This window comes from Aspergillus pseudodeflectus, assembly GCF_044049435.1.
Source record: "Aspergillus pseudodeflectus strain CBS 756.74 chromosome Unknown BJX68scaffold_99, whole genome shotgun sequence".
Classification (NCBI taxonomy): Eukaryota; Fungi; Ascomycota; class Eurotiomycetes; order Eurotiales; family Aspergillaceae; genus Aspergillus; species Aspergillus pseudodeflectus.
In genome coordinates, this window is record NW_027263875.1 from 15,377 (window position 1) to 36,545 (window position 21,169).

The window sequence follows — 21,169 nt, forward strand, 5'->3', positions numbered from 1 at the left end:
AGACTGAGGTTCCTCCAAAGTATGTGTTAATAGCTCGATATATGGGAGCGCGGAGAATCTCGAAGAGTGCAGCTCAACAAGCGAGGTTTCGACGAATTGAATCCATTAACAGACATCTCAAAGTTTGAGTTTTGGAATAGAAAGAAAGGGAAATCAAGAATGAAAGTGCGGCGGCAATATCACTTTGACTCTCTAGCAATCGATTTCATGGCTAGACTCAACAACTGAGGGAGTGCGGAGGTGATCGAGGCGGCTCCGAGCGGATGACATAAGATTTCTTGAGTGGAGTGGAAAACTTTTTTGAATCGACCAACCTGCCTTGGAGGCGAAATCACAACCATTGCCCAACAAGCTTGTTTGATTTTCACTTAAGCGGATAAGATCGGTACTCCCAAGAGCGATAATGGCAAAGAGTGTTCGAGCAAGCGTCCAAAAGCGCAACAAAGCCAAACTTCGCGCTACAGTCTTTGGCCCCGTTGTGGATGCACGTACGGAGCGATTGTCTGCAAAACTGCAAGAGCTTGCTTCCCAACCCAAACCGAATGATCAGGACAAGTCAAAATCGAACGCGGAAGCCATAGAGATTGGTATGTGCTGATTCTCCGCGCCTTCGGGCTTGGTGTAATTTGCTGCTAACAGTATCTAGATATGCAAGACGGAAACCCAGCAATCAACACTGAAAGCAATGAAGGTTGGCAAACTCAAGTCATGCATGTTAAAGCATATGCTCATTTTGGCTTCACAGCGATGGACATCGATACCTCGAAGACAAGCGGCAACGGCTCTTCACGACGGTCAGGACGAATTCAGAAACGTCAGCGCAAAAACCGTTCTTCCATTGTTTTCAAACCGCACCCGTCAAAGACCCGCAAAATCTCAAAAAAGAAATAAGCCAAGAACATCGACTTTTCATTTTGCGATGCTTGAAAAGGCTTCTTGAAACAAGCGCTATTAGATCCCGGCGGCCGCCTCCCTCGGAACTGGATTACTCATTAGAAAGATCGTCATCATAATCCTATTTACGAACCGAACTGTCCATCAGAAACATATTTGCTTGCTTGGAGATAAGTCGAACTTCTAGGCAATTGATGGAACCCAGCGTGCGCAATGAAGAGCCGCTACAGGCCATTGCATATGAATTCTTTATGACAGCATATATCTGAGCGGACGAAAACCGGACTTTCCTACATTGTTAAGAAGGAACTTATGTGACCGAGGCTGCGGGAAATGTTCTTTGACCCAACTACGTTTATGCCACCATGTCAAGTGTCATTCGCACAGATTACGGGGCCTTCCAAGGCCCTGCTACAAGATACCCCTTATAATGTAGCAATTACATCGTATATACTTGATCTTTCTTCAGTTGACATCTCGTCGACAAAAAGTTTCCAGTTTCCATGTTCAGAAGGCGGTAATGTCACGACCGCCTTTTTCGACTTCCGAGGTCTGGGCCCGGTGGAATATTTGACAAAACAATAAGCCGCTCAGTTGTAAATAAATATCGACTTAGGGATGATCTTATAAGAAAGCGTCAACATCTTGTACAGCTTTGCTACCCGTCACCTACTCATCCACGGGGGGAGATGGTAAGGGTGGCGGTCATCTCAGCCAATTGGCTGGTATTTGTGGCCAATCTTCTCATTCCAATTGCCATTCTGGTCTTTTCTCTGGGGTTCTTCCCATATAAACCGCTTCTTTCCGGCCTTGCAACATTTGAAGAGCCTCATAATGCGCCTCCCAAGATCTTCAATAAGGTTGTTTTCATGGTGGTGGATGCTCTACGGAGGTGAGTGTATCTCAACCCCTTATCCCATGTACTTTAGCTAAATGAATTACCAAGCGACTTTGTTTATTCGAACAATTCCGGCTTCTTGTTTACTCAAAGGTTTGCCGCTACCAAAACAACCTTCTGTATAGAGTTGACTTTTGCTCAATTAGCCTCATTCGATCCGGTGCCGCTGTTCCCTTTACTGCCTATGCAGGCTCCCCAACTGTCACGATGCCTCGTCTGAAGGCTATAACGACGGGATCAGTACCGTCTTTCCTTGATGTAATCCTGAATATTGCCGAGTCTGATACCTCGTCAACTCTGGCGCATCAGGATACCTGGTTGGCTCAAATAAAGGCAAAAAATGAGCGGCTTATAATGTATGGGGACGATACTTGGCTGAAGCTGTTCCCTGGGATGTTTAGTAGAGCAGATGGGACAACAAGCTTCTTTGTATCCGTCAGTACTACCCGTATTATCAGAGGTATATCGATATTAACCCTTGCAAGGACTTTACTGAAGTAGACGCGAACGTCACTCGACATGTTCCCAGTGAACTTGCTCGAAATGACTGGTCGGCACTAATAATGCATTACTTGGGTCTAGATCACATTGGGCACAAAGCTGGACCGCAGAGGTAATGTAAGTCGAGGTAACTGACTATGCTACCGTCTGACTGTTCACAGTTCATACATGATACCAAAGCAGCATGAAATGGACTCGATAGTCACGCAAGTATACCAAGCCATGGAGCAAGAGGCTCATTTGCAAACAACTCTCTTTGTCTTATGCGGCGATCATGGAATGAACGATGCTGGGAATCACGGTGGCTCCTCTGCCGGCGAAACCTCACCAGCCCTGCTTTTCATATCACCAAGATTTCAAGGCCTAGGTACCGGTAGACGGAGCCCCGTGGATGCTTCGCGTGACCTCCAGTACTATCGTGTTGTGGATCAAACTGACATCACGCCGACCCTGGCTGGCCTTCTTGGTTTACCAATACCTCTGAACAGTCTTGGCGTGTTCATCCCCGAGTTCTTGGATATGTGGCATCTTGGTAGGAAACCCCGGCGACAAGATGGAGATCAATGTGCTGATGCCCCCTGTACAGGTTCCGATAGGTTAAATTTGCTCCTTGAGAATTCAAAGCAGTTGCTGAGGACGCTCAAGCAAACCTATCCGAACTACAGCTTCGAAGACAATACATGTCATTTGAAGCCACAAAATAGCCTTGGAAAAGCCCACTGTGCGTGGAGTCAGGCTCGAGAGCTGCTCGACCGGCACGATGAAGCCAATGGTAGTGCTCACCAGACTGAGCTTGAGACCACCTTGTTGCGGTTCCTCTGGGCTTCCCAGGACGTAATGAGCAGCGCTGCCAGCAACTATGATCTCAGGTATCTTTGCCTAGCCATATGCATCGCCGGCCTCGCCATTTTGTTATTACTGCCTGCCAGTTACGAGGCCTTGCGGCGATACCAACAGCCCGGGTTGTTTCTGGTGGCAAGCATCTTCAGCTACGGCGCCATGATGTTTGCTAGCAGCTACGTGGAAGAGGAGCAGCAGTTTTGGTACTGGTCATTCACGGGTTGGGCGTTTTACCTCCATGTTAGATCGTGTCAATTCCGACGGGGCTCTTCACCAGCTGGGAGCCAACGGATATCCCATTCTTTACTCAGGATATATGGTGCGGCTGCTCTCACAATATGTCACCGTATCTTGCGACGGTGGAACCAAACTGGCCAAAAATTTGCTGCTGAGCCTGACATTGCTCGCACATACTTTCCGAAGCATCAAGGAGCACTATGGGCGCTCGTGATGGTGGCATATGCGGACATTTACTTGTTCCTCATTCAAAGCTCGTCTCCTTCACCTTTATGGTATCTGACTTGCCTGGTAGTCACAGTTGTGGCTTTCACGTACAAATTGGCTTTTGCTGCGATCGAATCTCCTGAGCTTATCACTGAGTTCGTTCCTAGTCGTATAGCCACTGCCCTCAAGGGAGTACCGTTGGTCCTATACGCGCGACTCGTCATGTTTGGTATTCTCATTCTTTGGGCCATTGGCGCAAAGTTTAGAAGGAAAGGAGGTAAGCATCCACCATCACCTTGAAGACGCAATCGCCATACTGACTTATTATAGCGTCGCCGGGTACAGTGGCCCACGAGGCTCTGACTCTGTTCCTCGTGACTCAGTCGAGAGTCCCAAATATTCCAATGTTCCTTGCTCTCAGACTGCAATTCCGGATTCTGGCGTCATTCAACTTGACTTCAGTTGAAATCACCGTGACATCCCTGTTCATGCAGTACGTCACTTTTTTCGCATTTGGTGGCTCGAATGCTATATCTTCTATCGACCTCTCCAACGCATACAACGGCGTCGGCAACTATAACATCATTCTAGTTGGTATCTTGACGTATGTCGGCAATTGGGCTGGTCCCATATGGTGGGTGTCGGCATCCAAGCTCCTCAGATCTAGGAGGCCCTGGGACGAACGCCAATCGCACATACCCCTTCTATCTTTTTGTGTCGCATGTACACTGCTGTCTGTTATGGTTGCGTGCACCGTCTTGCGGACGCATCTATTCATTTGGACAGTCTTTTCACCCAAATATCTTTACACCATATCTTGGGCCATTATACACCACTTTGCAGTGAATCTTCTTTGGGAAATTGATCTATTTTTCGCTGATGCTTCATAGCAGCACCGCGGATCAGTCAAAATATGCTGGTTTCATATTGTATATTGCTTTATATAGACTGGTGATACCTTCGCCGCTGGATATCATTTGCACATACTTCCTGAATAGGCAGACATTAGCGGCCAAATGCCTGTTCACGTATGATTAATTACAGCAATCCGTCAAAGAGATCGTCGATTGCATTCTTCTGCTTCTTCTTTTTCTTTGTCTTTGTCTTCTCCTGTTTTGAGGTGTCTGATTTCTTTGCCAAACTTGGCTTGCTCGAAGCGGCAAGCCCAGGATCAACCGAGATGGGATGAGGCGCATGCTGTGGACCAGAGCCTGGGCAAATATCTATACCAGCGGCACTCCGCGATAAGGCTTGTCCCACGTCTTCCTTCCCTTTGGATGTCGCCTTATGAGATAAGGGGCGGTGTATCGAAGCCATTTCTGTTGAGCGACGCGATTTGAAATCCTTATCAATTTCGAGTGAATTTGATAGGCGTGCAAGTGTAGCGAGAAGTACGGTACCGAGCGGCGAAAATTGAACATCCGCTACAACTCCCGTAAACGCCCTAATAATAAAGGGGTTTAGTTACTGAGAATCCCTGTTGTATAATATATTCTTTGCTCTCCAGCTTCCAGACTTACACGTAGCACTTCGGTACAATCCACTCCGCGAGATACTTTCTGTAGGACTCGGCAGGACGGAAACCCCCTTGGCCACTGCCCCGAGTCTGTGCTAGATTCCAAACGGTTCGTTTCAGGATCGAAAGCCATTTCCACCATTTTGTCCGGCCATGCTGGTTTCGATTTCGGTGGAATATCAGGTGCAGTAAGTGATGCACGTGTAGAATCTCGTCTTCTTCCATGGTATTTCAAGTATTTTTATTCGAGGAGGCTGCGAGGGATATTCTATCGTATGTATTCTTCACCGGCCACCTCGAGGTGGAAGCCAGCTCATGGATTGTTCCAAGCTCGGAGAAAGGATATAGTGCGGGTATGTTCGATGCGTGCCCCATGAGGTGCGGTCGGGACTCGGGGGAGGTTGTTGGCAATTATATCTACCGAGGGAAGCTGTGAGATACACTTGATAATTGACCCAGAAGAGAAAGAAAGCTTGATGCACTAAGGCTTAAAATGGTTTAGCTGATTGGTGCTTTAAGGGCACTATCCACTCATACTCTGTACTTTGAAGTAACATCCAAATGAACAATGCGAGGCCCGTTAACAGACTTGGTTCGATTTTTAAATTGTTCATAAACAAGATACTAGAAATCGCCAATGCGGTGTTTGCCTTTGATCTTTTCTTTTCCGGTTACTCCTCCATTAGATTTCGACAGCAACCTTCACACATCATGAATTCCAAACGAAGAGGAGCCCAACATATAGACTCAGCCCGAGACACCACAACAAGGCCAACCTGAGCGTAGAGAGCCGTCTTTTATGACTCAAAAAGGAATTGTTGGTAGGGCCTCTTCAAGCCGGCGATCACCCGGAACAAAAACAATGCAAGAAGAATAACATGCAAGAAATCAAGGCACACGTAGATGAAAAGAAAAAAAATCCCCAGCACGGAGCAGAGAGGATATTTTGTTACACAAACAAGCTCATTCGTCGTTTCGACGAAGGGGAAATGGTCATTCCAGACAGAGCATTAGGAAGTCTTGGGACCTTGATCAGGGATCGAATCGTACCACAATTTCATCGCAGGATAAGTGCAGGGTGCGCTTTTCAAACCAGTGCTCGCGGAGCCGAACGGGCGTCTCGGGGCAAGGGTTCGGACGTACACTATCTCCTGCTCCGCTGCAGTAGTCCCACGGTCAAACTGAGACCGACGGCGTCGTTGCTCGTCCCGGTATTGCTGTCCAACCCGTGGCGCGAAAAGCCCTACAGATTCATTACTATGCATGCTACAGATGTGCTTAGGAGCATCACTCACCAATATGTTCTGCGTTCTCTATGCTGCGGCGCATTTTCGAGGGATTGTCTGGTCCGGGGAAACGGTCCTCTGTTCCTGCAAGAGGCCCAGTGCCGGTATGAAAGATCTGCCAATGTAAGCTTTGAAGCACCCCTCTAGGAGACTACTACTCCTACCTTTGGACGAAAAGATGGGTGTTCGAGCATCACCGAGCTATTGCGAAACTTTTGTACCAGGCAATCTTTACCCTGAATGGCTGGTGAACGTCAGAAGAAGGAACCACAATCCGGGGTTCAATGAGCACACTAACTTGCGTATGATACTTCGGCAACTTTATCGCTGTTGAAGCAATTCCTGTGACCAGAGGTCAGTGGTATGATACACTGGGTTATGTTGGTGGATCCTACCAGGTGCGCCCTGCTCGCGCTTTGACAAACTTTTACATAGACGTGAGATTACGCTCATGGAGACTCGTACAGAGAAAAATTAGGGAGAACTGACATCAATTATATCGATTGGCTAGAGTGATCCTGTTAGAACATATACGAGAAGAAAGGGCGAACATTGCTCACATCCTCAAAGTTTATGAAAGCATAGCCAACGCTGAGACATGATGGTCAGAAAGAATGGTAACTGGGGGCTGTAGACAGGTGGAATATCGTACTTGCAATTGTTTGCAAAATCTAGATCCAACGGGTCAGCCAATGAGTTTATTTCCAGTTCGAGTGCGGACTCACCAATGCGCAAATACATGAAATCATATTTTCCGTGGCTTGTCTCATCAACAATGGCCTTGAGCATGGTCTACAGAATTAGTACCAAGGAATCCCGTTATTGGGTTCCGGTGCGTACCTGATCAATCTTGTTGGGAATATTGCGCAGCATAATCTTGTATTTCAAGTCAGATCGGGTGAGGATACCAAGTGCAAAAAGGCGTACCGTGGTGCGGACATCCAATCCGAGGCGGATACGCTCAGTATCCACAGCGTTTTGATTGCTCAAGCGCAAATCGGGGTAGCGAGTAACTTCGCGCCGCGGAGAATGAATGATATTCTCTCCCGCTCTTGTCATCCAATCCATTAGCCCTGCATGCTCACCAGATGGGATCGTAGAGCGGCCTGTAGGGCTTAGTTCCATATACGGAGCACGGCTATGACGAGGCGAAGCAAAAGGTGCGTTTAGCGCATCAAAGCACGAGCCACTAGCCTTCGCAGAGCATGGGCTCCGGGGAGAGGGATATGTTTCACTCTCCACATCTGGCTTGAAGAACGAGACCTCAACAACACAGTCCTAGCAAACGTTTGTCAGCTTCGCTCAGCCGAGGAACTATTTTATCGAGGGCATTACTCACGTCTACAGAAGTGCCATTTAGGGTTGTCATGACATTTTCGGCGTCACGTGTGTTGAAATATTCGATATGAAATTCAGCGACATTTTCCTGGCCAGAGAGTAATGGAGTGAACGTCTTGATGTCCCCAAACGTCATCGCAAGTGTCTCGAGAGAACGTGCCACTGTATGCTGATTCAGACCTGGGTTTCGGCTGTCGTAGTATACAGTAGCGAGCAGCTGGCCTTCGTAATATGAGGTCTGGGGAAGAAGGGCAGGATCCAGTTGTTGCACGTACTCTTTCGGGCTGAGAGGAAAGACTCGCCATTCGGGCCGAAGAAGGCGAACCTTTTCGATCGCCTTTTTCGCTTCGCGGCAATCGGTGAAGGAGACATACACCTTGCCCATGGAGCTCAATCCGGACAGTACGGGACCTTTGAGCGAAGTGAATTCGCGGCGCTTTTCCAGAAAGGTTAGTCAATTTCTAGAGAATGCAGTGTGAAGTCTTACATTGAAAAAAGCAGCCAATGACATATAAGTCAGGTTTGTGGGGACGTTCTCGATGAGCAAAGCTCGAGTATATCCCTCTGGTTCTGGTTTTCTATGGGCAGGGCTAGAGGGAAGGCAATCCCTCAGGTTTCGATCACTCCCAATAGGGCCATAGGCTAGAAGAGGTCTCTCTATGCGGTTCGCTGGTCGAGCTCCTGGTGCACAGGGCTCTGCGTTGGAGTTGGCAGCCAGGAAACTGATATTGCTTGTGGAGAGATCTTTGGCCATGAAATGAGCGCGATTAGCGCTGGCAGAATCTGTTATACCAATGGGCGTAAAGCTCGCTGCCGTGGGAGACAGCTGAGGACGATTCGACACGCTCGTCGAGACGAGAAACGGGTCAGAAGAAGATCTGCAGGTTGTCAATATATTATCATGGGGCGATATCAGTTGTATGTTTACTGACGTCGAGTAGAATTGTCTGAAACCAGTTCTGTCCAGCGGACCGCATGCACTCGAATGCGAGAGACATTTAGTTCGCACGTCCTCTGGTGACAATGCCGTGAGTTTTGTATCTGGAGATCCGTTTGGAGAAGCTGCTCCATCAGTGGAGCTCGGGCTGCTCAATCCACGAGAAGAGGAGTTAGTTCCCCTCATGTCGAGGGTCAGGGTAAGCGATCTGTTAGTGGGTTGAGCTGGGTCCTCTCTGAAACTGTTACTTCAGGCCGTAGATGCAGTTAATTCTGGGTGGTGGCTAAATCTCAATATCAAAGAGAAGGTGGCTTGAAGTATTCAAAGAGCGTGATGCTAGATTAAACACAAGCTTTCTTGACCTGTTGAATTCCACAGAGATAGAATCCTTAGTGAGGTGAGAGAAGAAAGGACGGCTTTTTTCAAAACAAAAGGCGACGCCGAGAGAAGTGAAGACAGGTTGGATATTATGCCTAATACCCACTATAATCACATCACAGTAAATTTCCTGTATAATTAATACCTCTCGTACTTTGATTAATCCTTTAGGTTAGTAAAGAACATCACCGTAGTCTATATATACCTCACAGACTGCTGTACTATAAATCAGGTCAAGGCCCATGTCTCTGGATATTATCATGCGCTGGGGCATACAACCTAGAGAGACCAGCTATAAGAGGTGAACAAGATACGGAGAGCTTTTGAAAGCTATGGAACCTAATGAATGCATGTCGCGTTCCTGGTCCACGTTCCTATCGCCGCTGGCCGTGTCACCGTCACCGGCTCGAGGTGTTGAATAGTCAGAGCGGACCCACAAATTTCACAAACAATGTAGTGGCAGGGTATATCGCGATATTTGCATCAATAGGCACAGAGCCTAGCATATGACGAAGCATAAATGAAATGGATATATTTCTACTCAGGGGAGCAGGCAAGAAGACATTTGGAACATTCATAGAAAAAGAGGAAAAGGAAGTGGACTCGACGCCGCCGCCACGCACCCCAGGCACAGACAGCCGGGCCAGGCTTATCGCTGGTAGGTATGGGTTGCCATAGGTGGGGAGCTACGCCAATCGTTCTTGGCAAGCGCGGAGCTCGCTGTTCCCGGTTGCGGGCTTCTCGGCGTCTTTGCCAGCGTTCCAGTTTATCGCCAGGCATTTTGAACCCACTTCTTCGGACACCTAATGAGCAGCCGAACCTTGACTCAGTCAGACCTATCTTAACTTAACTGCCCTGTCCTGGATCAGCTTTCCCAGGGCCGTTCAGACCTAGACGCTGACGCGATGCCGTCAATGGTCCCGTCGCGGAGCGAATCTTCCTATGTTCTGAACCAAGTCAGTTGAATTCTGTGCTCAGGAAAGGCGAAACACATGTGCTAAGCCATCAATTCCTGCAGATAATCATATCCCCTTCCGATACCGACTATCTAGACCAATTGATACCTTCGATCAAGGAATACAGCGTTGGTAACAAGACTTCCGAGCTATTGGGCTCTCTTTCGAGGTTTGCTAGCGACAAGGAGGCCGAGATTGAGACCATCTGCAACACAAATCATCAGGAATTCGTCTCATCTGTCAATCAGCTTCTGCACATCAGAGAGGGTACAGTCAGCCTAACGGCGGAGATCTTGGACCTGAATCAATCCATTCAAGCGAGCACAGAGAAACTAGCCGAGCAAAAAAAGGCCTTGGTAGACTCAAGGCGGCATCGTCAAAACATTGATGAGACGTCCCGTGCCATACAAGATTGCCTAGAAGTCCTTCGACTCGCAAACCAAGTCCACGATCTCCTGGCGAAAAAGAACCACTATGCTGCGCTTCGTGCCCTGGAAGAGCTTCAGAATGTTCACCTTAAGGGGGTGACGCAATATCAAATTGCTGAAATGATTCAGCGCTCCGTTCCAGCAACTCAGAAGGCTATAGCTGAAGCTGTCATGTCGGATCTAAACACCTGGCTATACAGGATTCGAGAAATGTCCCAATATCTCGGAGAGATAGCACTGTACCATACAGACTTGCGCAAAACGAGACAAAGGGAGAGAGCCACCAAAATGCCGTACCTTGAGCACTTCAAGTTGAATTCCGCGATCGAGCTAGTTTCGGATGAGCACGAGGAATATGATCTGCTTCAGAACGAGGAACTCCAGGTTGATTTTACCCCACTCTTCGAATGCCTACATATCCACCAGTCGCTAGGGCAAATCGAAAAGTTTCGGGTTGAATATGCAAACACCCGCAGTCGACAAAAGGAACTTTTGATTCCAACCTCCATTACCCTAGTCGATGATGATGGGGCAAGTCTACATAATCTTCTCGAAGAAATGGCCGGCTTCGCCATTGTTGAGCGGGCCACGATGAAGAAGGTCCCAGATATGAGGTATCCGGTTGATGTGAGGCTTCCACACCCCCACCACCCCCAAAAAACCCCACCACCAAGTCATTTCGCATTGGGATACTAAGCTTATAATGTATAATCGCAGGTTGATGAATTATGGGAGTCTATGTGCAAGACAGCCGTGACTTTGATATCAAAGGCTCTGTACGAGGTTGACAATGCTGAAAGTCTACTAAAAATAAAAAACCTCATCGCTCTGTTCATGCAGACAATGAACGTAGGTTGTCGCGGATTCCTTTTCGGATCATCGCTGACTTGGTAGACTTGGGATTTTGCTGTGGGGGCTTTCGATAGCCTATTTCTGACTTTATTCAAGAAATATGCCGAGCTTCTCAAAAGGAGATTCAGTGACGACTTCCAAGAAGTAAGGGAACTTTGCTCCTTCACCTGCCTACTGTACTGATCTGTATCAAGATTGTTTCCACAGACGACTACATGCCCATGCCGATCCAAACCCCTGAGGAGTTTGACAAAGTCCTCAATGTTAGCTGGTATAACCCCGATAAGCCGCAAGATCAAGTGTACGCTGTCCGAATCTCGGTGTCACATCAGACAAGCACTGACCTGATCATCAGTTTCCCTTGCGTTCTGCCCTTCTCGCAGATGTACCCATTGTGCTGCATCGACATCCGAAATTTCCTCAATCAATTCTATTTCTTCGCCAATGACGACTTTTCGAACCCAGATATAATCGACGAAACCCTCAAGGATGCAAGTCTTCGCAATCCTTCATCAATAGAATCTAGACCGTACTAACCGCGTTAGGCACTGGACGAACTTCTTTCTGACAAAGTATGCGACACACTAGTAGAGCGCCTTAACTCCCAGTACCTTGGGCAGATCGTCCAGATTCTTATCAATTTGGAACATTTCGAGCATGCGTGTCATGAGCTTGAGCTATTACTTGCGGCGGCTAGGTCACAGAGTTCCTCCAGCGACCCAGTGTGTTTGAGAGCGACGGGGAAGTTCAGAGATAACAAAAAAGCAGCGGAGAAACGAATATTCGAGGTTGTGAATTCCAAAATTGATGACCTTATTGAGACCGCAGAATACGACTGGATGTCTCCTGTTGCGCCCACAGAACCCAGCAGCTACATGCAAACTCTGACCCGGTTCCTTTCAAATATCATGAATTCGACGCTTCTTGGACTTCCAAAGGAAATCAAAGAACTTATTTACTTCGATGCTCTCAGTCATGCCTCCACCATGATCTTGGTATGTGAGCAAGCACCTTTTTTGAGCTTGTCCAGGCTAACCAACAATCCAGGCTCTCCCACTTTCACCGGAAGTGAAACGTATCAACCCCAACGGGGTGTTGGCCCTTGCCAAAGATGTCGAGTACTTGTATCTCTTCGTTGACAGTCTCAATAACCCTATCCTTCGGGAGAATTTGGATGAGCTGCAGCAGACGGTGCAGTTGATGCAAGCAGATAATGCCGATGAGTTCTACGATATCTCAATGCGGAACAAGAAATATGGGCGTGTGGACGCCATCAACGGCCCAACTTTATTGGAAAAGTAAGGCATTCCCAACATACTCTTCTGGTTGACCGTATATTTACCATTACAGACTTACGCACACAGTCCAGAGTCCTGTAAAGCTGGACAAGTTTTCTACACTTTCGTCGAGATTTGGAAAGAAATCTTAGTCGTAACCTCTAGTCGGGCAACATGTATACTCGCGGTGACAGAGGCGCTTTTCCATACCGCGTGCACAGGACCTTAATGCCAGGCAAATCAATAAATTGGGTATGTTCAAGCATGACTGGAATTTAGAGCACAACTAGCAACATCTTCCCTGAAGTCGCACACCTCCTAACCACACGGGTACAACTGCTCAAAACCGCACGAGTACAACTCCTCGCTATGGCTTCATTCACTGAGACGATGGAATTAGCTTACCGGGTAAGGGCTTGCGGGGCTACGGAGATCAAGGTGGACATACCTGCTGGGGAGGAAGGTGAGGATACGCAGTATACATTCCCTCAAACATCTGAGATTGAGGCTGCGCATACGCGGCTGTCGGATCTGACTGCACAGCTCCCCCGTATATAGCTTGCTGTCGGTACTCCGGATCCTGAAGAGGGTGTTGTGTCAAGGAGCCATAGTCCGGCGGTGCCATGTGGTGAGGATGATGCTGGACGCCATGCTGGGCTGGCGGCAATTGACCCGCAGGGGTAGGCCCAGCAGCCCCGGCCGGCGCACCTGCTGTTTGGCTTGACCGCTTTGCATGTGACGTAGCTTCCTCTCGCGGTACTATATCAATCAGGAAATCAAACATATCGGATTTGGATAAAGCGGCTGCGATATCCGATCTTTGTAGTGTCCGCCGCTTGTTGTCTTCGGCGTGAATCCATGCCCGCATGGTCAACTCGGTGATGAAGACGTCGCAGCCTTTGGCAAACAGGATAGGAGCTTCCGCAGAGATCATCTTCACCTCCGGATCGGCCTTCATGACCTTTTTGATCCGGGCAAGCGGGAGTTGATGGATTTTATAATCATGGTTGTCGGATTCCAGATGGTTGATTACGTGCTGCCAGTACGTTGTCAAGATATCACGGGCAGTCCCTTGTAAGCCTTGGTTGACCTTGCCATCACAAGAGTACTTTTAGCAAAGACAGTGCGGGATAAGGGGAGCAGATATTAACCCACATTTGCCCATGTACCTGTATAGAGCTCGGCGACCGGTGCGAATCCTTGTGCGGCGAGCTAAGTAAAAGAACGTCAGCTCAGGGAGCAGGGAGTGCCACATCAAGGGCAGTGTGAAAAGCCATACCGCCGCACTAGCGCCTAAGATTCAATATCAGATTCATGCAACGGCCACGGAGGTTGCGTCAAATGCGCAAAGTATAGGTCCATGGAAAAGAGGAGTAAATACCATAGTGCCCACCATTCCTCGTGTCGTATATGGGCGGCGGCTGCCTGCCCGGCTGTTGTCCAGAACTTTGGGGTGCTTGATCCATTCTCTCGAATTTGGCTGTTCCGTTTGAGGCTAAAATTTTGTGAGAAGAGCTCGAGTCGATTCAACGGTTCACGAATCCAAGGCAGACGATTCAAGACGGGTGTGACAGCCAGGTGCACTTCAGCGTGCGGTATCCTCCCGTTACAAAGCGTGATAAATCGTTGATTAAATAAGTGTAACTTCTTGAGGTCAGGCGCGAACACGATGCAGTGAAGGTTCAGGCAGTACCTGAATCGGGTTATCAAACGAGGCGTCGCTCTGGGTAGCATTTGAGGAGTCAGCGACCCGGCGCAACAAAAGCGCGCCAAGGATCGGGAACTGGTCCTCGGTGACGTTCGCGGCAGAGGTAGCGGAAGTCATCACAGTGGCACTGATCCAAGGCAGACAACAAACTCGCACCTACAACAGCGTAGTATAACTCCCTGGGAGAAGTTTACCCATAATCCTTGCTTCAATTCCAGGTAATTGTTCTTACTGATTGGTGAATCATGAGAGGTGCAAGCGACTGGAGCCTAAAATGTCAGGCTTTCAAGCAACTCGAAATATCACATGCCTCGCCTCATCGGGTCTTACGAGGTTGTTTTACAAAGGCCTGCCTGGTAGTAAAGGGGGTATTTATCTCCGGACCAGCAGGTATTTCAAGACAGTGTCTTTAGATATCAAGATGTGAAGCATTGTGTATAGGTGGCACATTAACTAACAGTCAATAATTAGTAATCAGAATAATTCCTTGAGTGCTCCTACCGTACTCTCCATCTGAGCCCCACAAAGAAAATTTCTCGCGCAAGAAGCTTCCCAGCCAACGAAGCTAGTCGGACTATAAATCACCCTTACCCTTCTTTTTTTTTTCTTCTTTTTCTTCCTTTCCTGGACTTGAAAACTCATCACCGAACGGACTCCGTAATGTCTGGGCCGATTGATGCTCATTCTCAGAATAACAATGTCAACCAGCTAGACGACGACATTATCAAGCTTCTTGCTGAGGCGGAGGAACGGCTGCGCGATAACTCGATCAAACCAGCTGATGATTCGATCGCAGCCTTTCAAGTTCAGCACACTCTTCCTCAGTATGTACACCCTTGCTAAAACGGGAACCTTTCACCATCGCAAATTCCCCTAAACTAACTTGAACCACAGCATTCCAAAAATATCCTCGGGGTCTTCCTTGAAGCCGTACCTTGACCATCAGAACGACCTCGCAGTGATCGATACCGCACGGATAATTGACCCGGTTCTCCGCACCAGTTCTCAGTCAGCGGCTATTGAACGGACGGTCCCCAGAACCATATCTAAGAAGGTGAGCCAGCACCATCAATCTCTTTCGACCTTTTTCTGTTTCTATTGCTATGAGGAAGAAAAACCCCATCGCGTAAGCGCTTGATACAGTCTCAACAGTCCGTCTTGGGCTGCGCTGTTCCAATGAGAGCACTTTTGTTTCATAGTTACTCTGAGCATCACTCTTCAAGCACTCTGTCTTCGGCTCATTTTTTTATTCATGACAAGACGTTGCTTACAAATAATCTTGTCTTAGGAGAAGCCTACGGCAGGAAGCGACTGGTTTGACCTCCCCAAAACAGAGTTGACGCCGGAGCTGAAGAGGGACTTGCAACTTTTGCGAATGCGTTCCATCTTAGACCCGAAACGGCACTACAAGAAAGAAAGTGGCAAGGCGCAACCGCCAAAATATTCACAGGTGGGCACGATCATTGAAGGTCCAACCGAATTCTTTAGTGGTCGCATCGTAAAGCGGGATCGCAAGAAGACCTTTGTGGAGGAGGCTCTGGCCCTGGAACAAAGCACCAAACGCTTCGAATCCAGGTACAACGATGTACAGGACAAGAAGAAAAGTGGCAAGAAAGCTTTCTATAACAGCTTACGAGCTAAAAGAAAGGGCGGCAAGAGCCGACGCTGATTCGCCTTGGTATTGGGATCTTCTAACAGGACAAAAACGATCCATAGAGCGCGAACAGGGCAGCCGACGACGAGATACGACTGACTCCTGTCGCCCTCGAATGGGGATTTCTCATCGGCATCTTGGCATGAAGCTGCTAAGATTTGCTCGCCCAAACTGGCAACAATCCAGGCTTGCTTCAGGTGCTCCTGAAAATATCCGTAACGGTATGGACAACTAGCTTCTGTGGTGACTTTAGTATCCATTCGCGCAGTGGGGCAAAGGCACTTCGAAAGTCCTACCTGCATATCTTGAGCTGCAAGTCGGCCCGCCTCAAGCACTTCTTCGTGGTTGGCTTTCCCTTCCTGCAGAATTGCGTCCAGCTCTTTCACGTCCCTGCCTTGGATGAGATGGTCATCTCCGCGAGGGACAGGTGAAAGAACAGCGTTGTTTGTCACCAGGCTGAATGCAATAATCCGGAGACCGCAGTGTCTGGCGACAATGATTTCGGGTACAGTCGACATGCCAACCACATCAGCCCCGAGTTGGCGGAGCATCCGGCACTCTGCTCTGGTTTCGTAACTAAAGCTGCATGTCAACTCGACTTGAAGCGTTCCGGAGAAGGATTCACACTTACCTTGGTCCGCCGACGAAGGCATACACACCCTCGTGTAATCTTCGTTTGCTTTCCGCGTCAATGACCTTTCCCCAAGCTTCATGTACCTGTCGACGCAGATCGAGGTCATAAGCATCCGACAGAGGTGGGAATCGAGGGCCAAATTCTTCGTCGTTGGGCCCTCGCAACGGATGTGTTCCGGCTAAACCAGCGAGGAAGATATGCTTTTATGTACGTCAGAGCAATCAAATGTCGGCAGGAATCGGGGTTGGCGTACGTCGTTTAGAAGTACAATGTCGCCTACCACATACTCGGGGTTGAGACCTCCAGCGGCATTTGTTACTATCATACGCATCGTCGTTAGTCTTGGAATTGACCAGTTCGCACTGGCGAATGCGAATGATCAGATTTAGCTCACAAATCACCGTATCAACTCCCAACAATTTGAAGACTCGAATAGGAAACGTGACTTGGTCTATTCCATGACCCTCATAATAGCTGGCGCATAAAATTTTAGCAAGAATTCTACCCGGCTCTTTGTCAACGTCGACAGTTTCTTACTGGGCGCGGCCAACCATGAGAACTGCCGGAACTTGCTTGTCAAGAAGCCCAAAAACAAGCTTACCCGCATGACCAGCAACTTTTTGCGTGAGCCAATAGTCCGCCTGTAGTGTAAGATGCAGGGCCAGCTGGGAAACTTACCCGTCAAGCGGGGGAAGTGTGGAATATCAGCATAATCGATTTCTACTCGAAGTTCACTATCGATCGTGTTTGCAAGACCACCTAATCCAGAGCCACAAACGATGGCTACACGAGGAGCTCGCAATTGTGCCGGCAATGACTTCTTGAGAAAAGCAAAAGCTTCGTTGGTCTTTTCAGACGATGAGAGGTTTGTGGTTGTCGCCATAATAGTCGCGATCGTCGTCGTTTGAACTTCAATGGCGGGGCTGGCTGATTGATGTACCTGAAGATGCTGCGATCTGACACAAGAGTAAGCCGTTGGCCCTATGTTAGAAGAGCGGATAGTCCGTGCTAATTGGTATCTCCGAAGCACTGTCAACCTCTCAATCAATAATGCGTTTTTCGCCAGGAAAGATTTGTACTTGGTGGGACCCATAGATTGAGAACAGAGGACGCTGAAGGTCACGGGTTGCTTAGTAAGGAAATTTTCAGGGACGGCCGCATGTAGCGACAGCAGACCAACCCCATTCACTTGATATATTCGAGCAAGAAGCCAGTGAGTGGTCTTAGTGGGGATCAACCCTCTGGCGAAAGCATGTCCTTCATTTCGCCTCATAGCTGTTTGCTTCGAGTGACCAGGTCTTTCCAGGTACTGTTGCTCCATTTTTTTTTTACCCAAGCGCACTAGTTAACATCAACCAGTTTACGGCGACCTCTCGTGCGCTCAGCTCCTCAAGCCGATGGATGAATGCCGCAGATACAAAATTGCCTGTGGCCGAACCGAGTGATAAACTGCAGTCGTCAGTGTCTTTCCAGTATTTCAAGTCTTTGCTGTTGCTAACGGGAGCAGCTTACCGCAATCCCAGCTGCCCGTTGAATCGCCCGTCAAGGAATGGTCCGTCTTTTGCCCTCAACCCAATTCTCAACTCGCTTTTGTACCGTCGGGGAGGGTATCACTAACCGCCACTGTAGGGGCGAACGTCTGGCAGATATCAACTCCAACACCCGATTACCAAGAAGTGTCCAAGCCTTGTACTTGCGGCCGCTCCGGAGAAAACCTGAATACGGTCTTCCAGTGTGCGATCTTCAATTACGATCTTATAGTGTGCGCAATCTGGAGTTTTTTGCAGACTTCGCTATCCGAGCTGCTTATTACCTGAAGCTCCCCGTTTCCGGGCCGGTTCCCTTACCAAAAATTACCGAACGGTGGACCTTTATTCGGTCAAACTTCGTGCATAAAAAGAGCAAGGAGAATTTTGAACGAATAACCACCCGCCGATTGATTCAAATCAAGGATGGAAACCCTCAGGCAGTTCAGACATGGCTGGCTTTTCTACGAAAGCACGCTTTCTACGGTGTTGGAATGAAGGCCAATGTCTGGGAACATGAAAGCCTAGGTAGTCTTCCCATTCTTGCTATCTTTATGCCGTCAGCTAACAAACTTCACATGTAGATATCGCGAAGAATATGGACCAGGCCCTTCCCGCGATCGAAAAGAACCTCGAACCTCACCTTTCACGATTTGGTCGTCAACAAACTGAAACATCTACTGCACAAGAGTCATTATCTGAATTCTTGGGAAATGAGCGCCTATCATTGAAGAAGGGACCTTTGGTCCAAGCTCGCAGCGGGTAAAACAATTCCCTGTGTTGATTGCGAGCCATTTCTCTATCTATGGATTGGCGTGTAATATAGTCTTCATTACTTTGTTGTCCGTATATGTATTAGAACATTATATCCTCTTTCATCGCTTATCACAGCATTTGCACTCTGAAACGACAATGCTATTTTTCGCGCGCCATCATTCAGGTCACGTGGATAGAGAAAAAGTCGCGGATGCTGAACATCGACTTGAACACCTCACTCCTCTCGCCAGCCCTTGTATTTTAGGTAAGATATGCATGCTGTAAGCAGGCGTTGCACCCAATGCCTTGCTGCTTCCAGGGCAGTCAAAAGCACTGGTCCGAAAGCAACGTATTGTTCTAAGAGATGGGAAAGTTCGCAGCCTGCGCAATCTTTCCGCACCACTATTTTCTCTGGAATTCAGCCAACAGGTATACCGCATCTTGGAAATTACCTGGGCGCTTTACGTGAATGGGTCAAACTTCAAGACACCGCCGCCGAAGATGTCAAGCTAATCTTTTCTATCGTCGATTTACATGCCTTGACAGTGCCTCAGGAACGTCGTCAGTTGAGGACATGGAGGAAGGAGGCCTTTGCGACATTGATAGCTGTTGGTCTAGATCCAAATCGCTCGACATTGTTCTACCAGTCTTCTGTATGTCTTGTCTTCACTTGGCCTCTAGTACTTCAACGCTGGCACTCGGCTGATCACATCACAGGTTCACCAACATGCTGAATTGTTCTGGCTTCTCAGTACCGTAGCTTCTATGGGCTACTTGTCTCGTATGACTCAATGGAAGGTGAGTACTTGCCACGGGGTCTAGCAGTGCAGCCCTACGGGAAAAGAGGCTGATTCCGGCTAGAGTAAACTTCAGCTGCCCGAAGACTCGAATCTGGACAATGCAGATGTACGGTCGAAACTACGATTGGGCCTTTTCTCGTATCCAGTTCTTCAAGCTGCCGATATCTTGGTCCATAGGTTGGCTACTGTCCATTCCCAAATCTTCCCGGTGATACTGATTTTTCACGCCAGGGCTACCCATGTCCCAGTTGGGGAAGACCAGAGGCAACATCTAGAGTTCTCGAGATACACTGCAAATAGCTTCAACCATCTATACGGATCAATATTCCCGTCCCCTGAAGCACTCATATGTGAGCATTCCCCCCATAAGAAACCGAAGAGAAGACTATCGCTGACAAGGGTACGCCATCAGCACCTGCAAAGCGCGTGATGTCTCTAAAAGAACCAACACTCAAAATGTCCAAGTCTCATATCGATGGACGTTCGAGGATTATTCTCACCGACAGCCCTGGCGAGATTCGTCGAAAGGTCAAAGTCGCGCTCACAGATTCGGAGGCAGGAATAAGTTATGACCCTGTACGCAGGCCAGGAGTGTCCAACCTCATAGAGATCATAAGCCACTTGGACGGGAAATCGTGCCACGAAGTCGCCCAGTCCTACGAGTCAGCTAGCCTAAGGGCTCTTAAAAGTGAGGTGGCGGATCGGATTAGCGACGTTCTAGCTCCCATCAGGGAAAAGTACCACTCACTAATGGCAGACAGCGCCCAGTTAGATGCTATCGCTGAACAAGGGGCACATAATGCGCGCGCAAATGCTGAAATCACCATGAACATGGTTAGAACAGCTATGGGCTTGTGAGATCTGGTCGCCTGGAGGTCACCTGGCGCTACCTGTATACTACATCCGTACCTTCATACTGTACTATTAACATGCCACACCCTACTCCGGACTTCGATGGACTATTGAAAGCATACTGCGCTCTAAAGTAGGCATCTTGTTGTTTGAAGTCGGTTGATAAGCCTTTTCAGACAAAGGACGCCTGTGTGATCGCGCGCGGCCCGTGGGGCCACAATGCCATTCTTCCGCATGCGCTTTCTCTTTGTGGCCATCGATACCAATCTAGTCGAGAAAGCCTTAGATGGTTCTCTTGCAAAGCGGTCAGTATAGTTTCTATTTTCAGAAACAGCATCTACTTAGTGTGGTATTGTGATTGCAACTGATGATGCCTCAATACCCAATCCCTATGTATGCGTAACTATCAGAAAGAATTAAGTCAACAATGATGCCAGCGATCCGCGGGTTGCAGAGCAAGATTAAAGTTGTTGCCTGAACACGCCGCACGCGCCTGCTCAGGTGATGTCCGCAATCCGCAGGAGGATGACGAAAACGGCGGTGGCGGGTCGCGAATTAAGGTTTCCGACGGCTCCGGCTTGGCAGAGCTTACGTTGCTTACGTCTTGTTGCGGAAGAAGCCAGTGACCCACTTGACTAGGTCCTCTTAATTCTTAATTGGCAAACGTGATTAAGAAATACTAATAATATCTACA

The 21,169-nt window shown here is 48.4% G+C and overlaps 9 protein-coding genes across 9 annotated transcripts; 5 read left to right on the plus strand and 4 right to left on the minus strand.

Annotated features, from left to right (window-relative positions):
* The first annotated feature begins 315 nt into the window (after window positions 1–315).
* On the plus strand, window positions 316–1,353 carry BJX68DRAFT_249814 (DUF2423 domain-containing protein). The gene is made up of 3 exons (XM_071042173.1): window positions 316–587; window positions 647–691; window positions 746–1,353. The coding sequence occupies exons 1-3, from the start codon at window positions 404–406 to the stop codon at window positions 889–891; spliced, it is 375 nt and encodes a 124-aa protein (XP_070892487.1). The 5' UTR covers window positions 316–403; the 3' UTR covers window positions 892–1,353.
* A 17-nt stretch (window positions 1,354–1,370) lies between these two features.
* Window positions 1,371–4,541, plus strand: las21 (mannose-ethanolamine phosphotransferase LAS21). Its single transcript, XM_071037924.1, has 7 exons — window positions 1,371–1,786; window positions 1,841–1,885; window positions 1,939–2,227; window positions 2,278–2,405; window positions 2,455–2,825; window positions 2,880–3,854; window positions 3,908–4,541. Exons 1-7 carry the CDS (start codon window positions 1,584–1,586, stop codon window positions 4,465–4,467), a joined length of 2,571 nt encoding a protein of 856 aa, XP_070892488.1. The 5' UTR covers window positions 1,371–1,583; the 3' UTR covers window positions 4,468–4,541.
* On the minus strand, window positions 4,542–5,652 carry BJX68DRAFT_221658 (uncharacterized protein). Its single transcript, XM_071037925.1, has 2 exons — window positions 5,098–5,652; window positions 4,542–5,021 (listed from the first exon to the last, which is right to left on the minus strand). The coding sequence occupies exons 1-2, from the start codon at window positions 5,316–5,318 to the stop codon at window positions 4,616–4,618; spliced, it is 627 nt and encodes a 208-aa protein (XP_070892489.1). The 5' UTR covers window positions 5,319–5,652; the 3' UTR covers window positions 4,542–4,615.
* Window positions 5,653–5,670: 18 nt separating this feature from the next.
* BJX68DRAFT_249822 (putative meiosis protein MEI2) lies at window positions 5,671–9,045 on the minus strand. Its single transcript, XM_071042174.1, has 14 exons — window positions 8,650–9,045; window positions 8,205–8,595; window positions 7,719–8,153; window positions 7,307–7,657; window positions 7,220–7,255; window positions 7,105–7,171; window positions 7,032–7,050; window positions 6,940–6,970; window positions 6,869–6,886; window positions 6,775–6,803; window positions 6,678–6,721; window positions 6,544–6,623; window positions 6,389–6,494; window positions 5,671–6,336 (listed from the first exon to the last, which is right to left on the minus strand). The coding sequence occupies exons 1-14, from the start codon at window positions 8,838–8,840 to the stop codon at window positions 6,104–6,106; spliced, it is 2,031 nt and encodes a 676-aa protein (XP_070892490.1). The 5' UTR covers window positions 8,841–9,045; the 3' UTR covers window positions 5,671–6,103.
* An 892-nt stretch (window positions 9,046–9,937) lies between these two features.
* On the plus strand, window positions 9,938–12,570 carry BJX68DRAFT_273121 (Rab GTPase-binding exocyst subunit SEC15; the record flags this gene model as incomplete). Its single annotated transcript, XM_071047370.1, has 8 exons — window positions 9,938–9,988; window positions 10,051–11,043; window positions 11,134–11,265; window positions 11,311–11,412; window positions 11,463–11,569; window positions 11,624–11,763; window positions 11,857–12,263; window positions 12,316–12,570. The coding sequence occupies 8 exons, from the start codon at window positions 9,938–9,940 to the stop codon at window positions 12,568–12,570; spliced, it is 2,187 nt and encodes a 728-aa protein (XP_070892491.1).
* Window positions 12,571–12,849: 279 nt separating this feature from the next.
* Window positions 12,850–14,105, minus strand: hapE (CCAAT-binding factor complex subunit HapE). Its single transcript, XM_071037926.1, has 5 exons — window positions 13,927–14,105; window positions 13,825–13,838; window positions 13,701–13,757; window positions 12,994–13,635; window positions 12,850–12,927 (listed from the first exon to the last, which is right to left on the minus strand). Exons 1-5 carry the CDS (start codon window positions 14,009–14,011, stop codon window positions 12,925–12,927), a joined length of 801 nt encoding a protein of 266 aa, XP_070892492.1. The 5' UTR covers window positions 14,012–14,105; the 3' UTR covers window positions 12,850–12,924.
* Window positions 14,106–14,913: 808 nt separating this feature from the next.
* Window positions 14,914–15,922, plus strand: BJX68DRAFT_259627 (Fcf2 domain-containing protein; the record flags this gene model as incomplete). The annotated part of the gene is made up of 3 exons (XM_071043734.1): window positions 14,914–15,077; window positions 15,148–15,307; window positions 15,542–15,922. 3 exons carry the CDS (start codon window positions 14,914–14,916, stop codon window positions 15,920–15,922), a joined length of 705 nt encoding a protein of 234 aa, XP_070892493.1.
* A 178-nt stretch (window positions 15,923–16,100) lies between these two features.
* Window positions 16,101–17,424, minus strand: BJX68DRAFT_273124 (purine-nucleoside phosphorylase; the record flags this gene model as incomplete). The annotated part of the gene is made up of 7 exons (XM_071047371.1): window positions 16,101–16,145; window positions 16,204–16,483; window positions 16,539–16,741; window positions 16,795–16,859; window positions 16,936–17,015; window positions 17,079–17,157; window positions 17,220–17,424. 7 exons carry the CDS (start codon window positions 17,422–17,424, stop codon window positions 16,101–16,103), a joined length of 957 nt encoding a protein of 318 aa, XP_070892494.1.
* A 369-nt stretch (window positions 17,425–17,793) lies between these two features.
* BJX68DRAFT_273125 (tryptophan--tRNA ligase MSW1) lies at window positions 17,794–20,481 on the plus strand (the record flags this gene model as incomplete). The annotated part of the gene is made up of 10 exons (XM_071047372.1): window positions 17,794–17,847; window positions 17,901–17,998; window positions 18,049–18,093; window positions 18,171–18,595; window positions 18,652–18,829; window positions 19,197–19,476; window positions 19,541–19,621; window positions 19,685–19,800; window positions 19,855–19,973; window positions 20,036–20,481. 10 exons carry the CDS (start codon window positions 17,794–17,796, stop codon window positions 20,479–20,481), a joined length of 1,842 nt encoding a protein of 613 aa, XP_070892495.1.
* Between the last annotated feature and the right edge of the window lie 688 nt (window positions 20,482–21,169).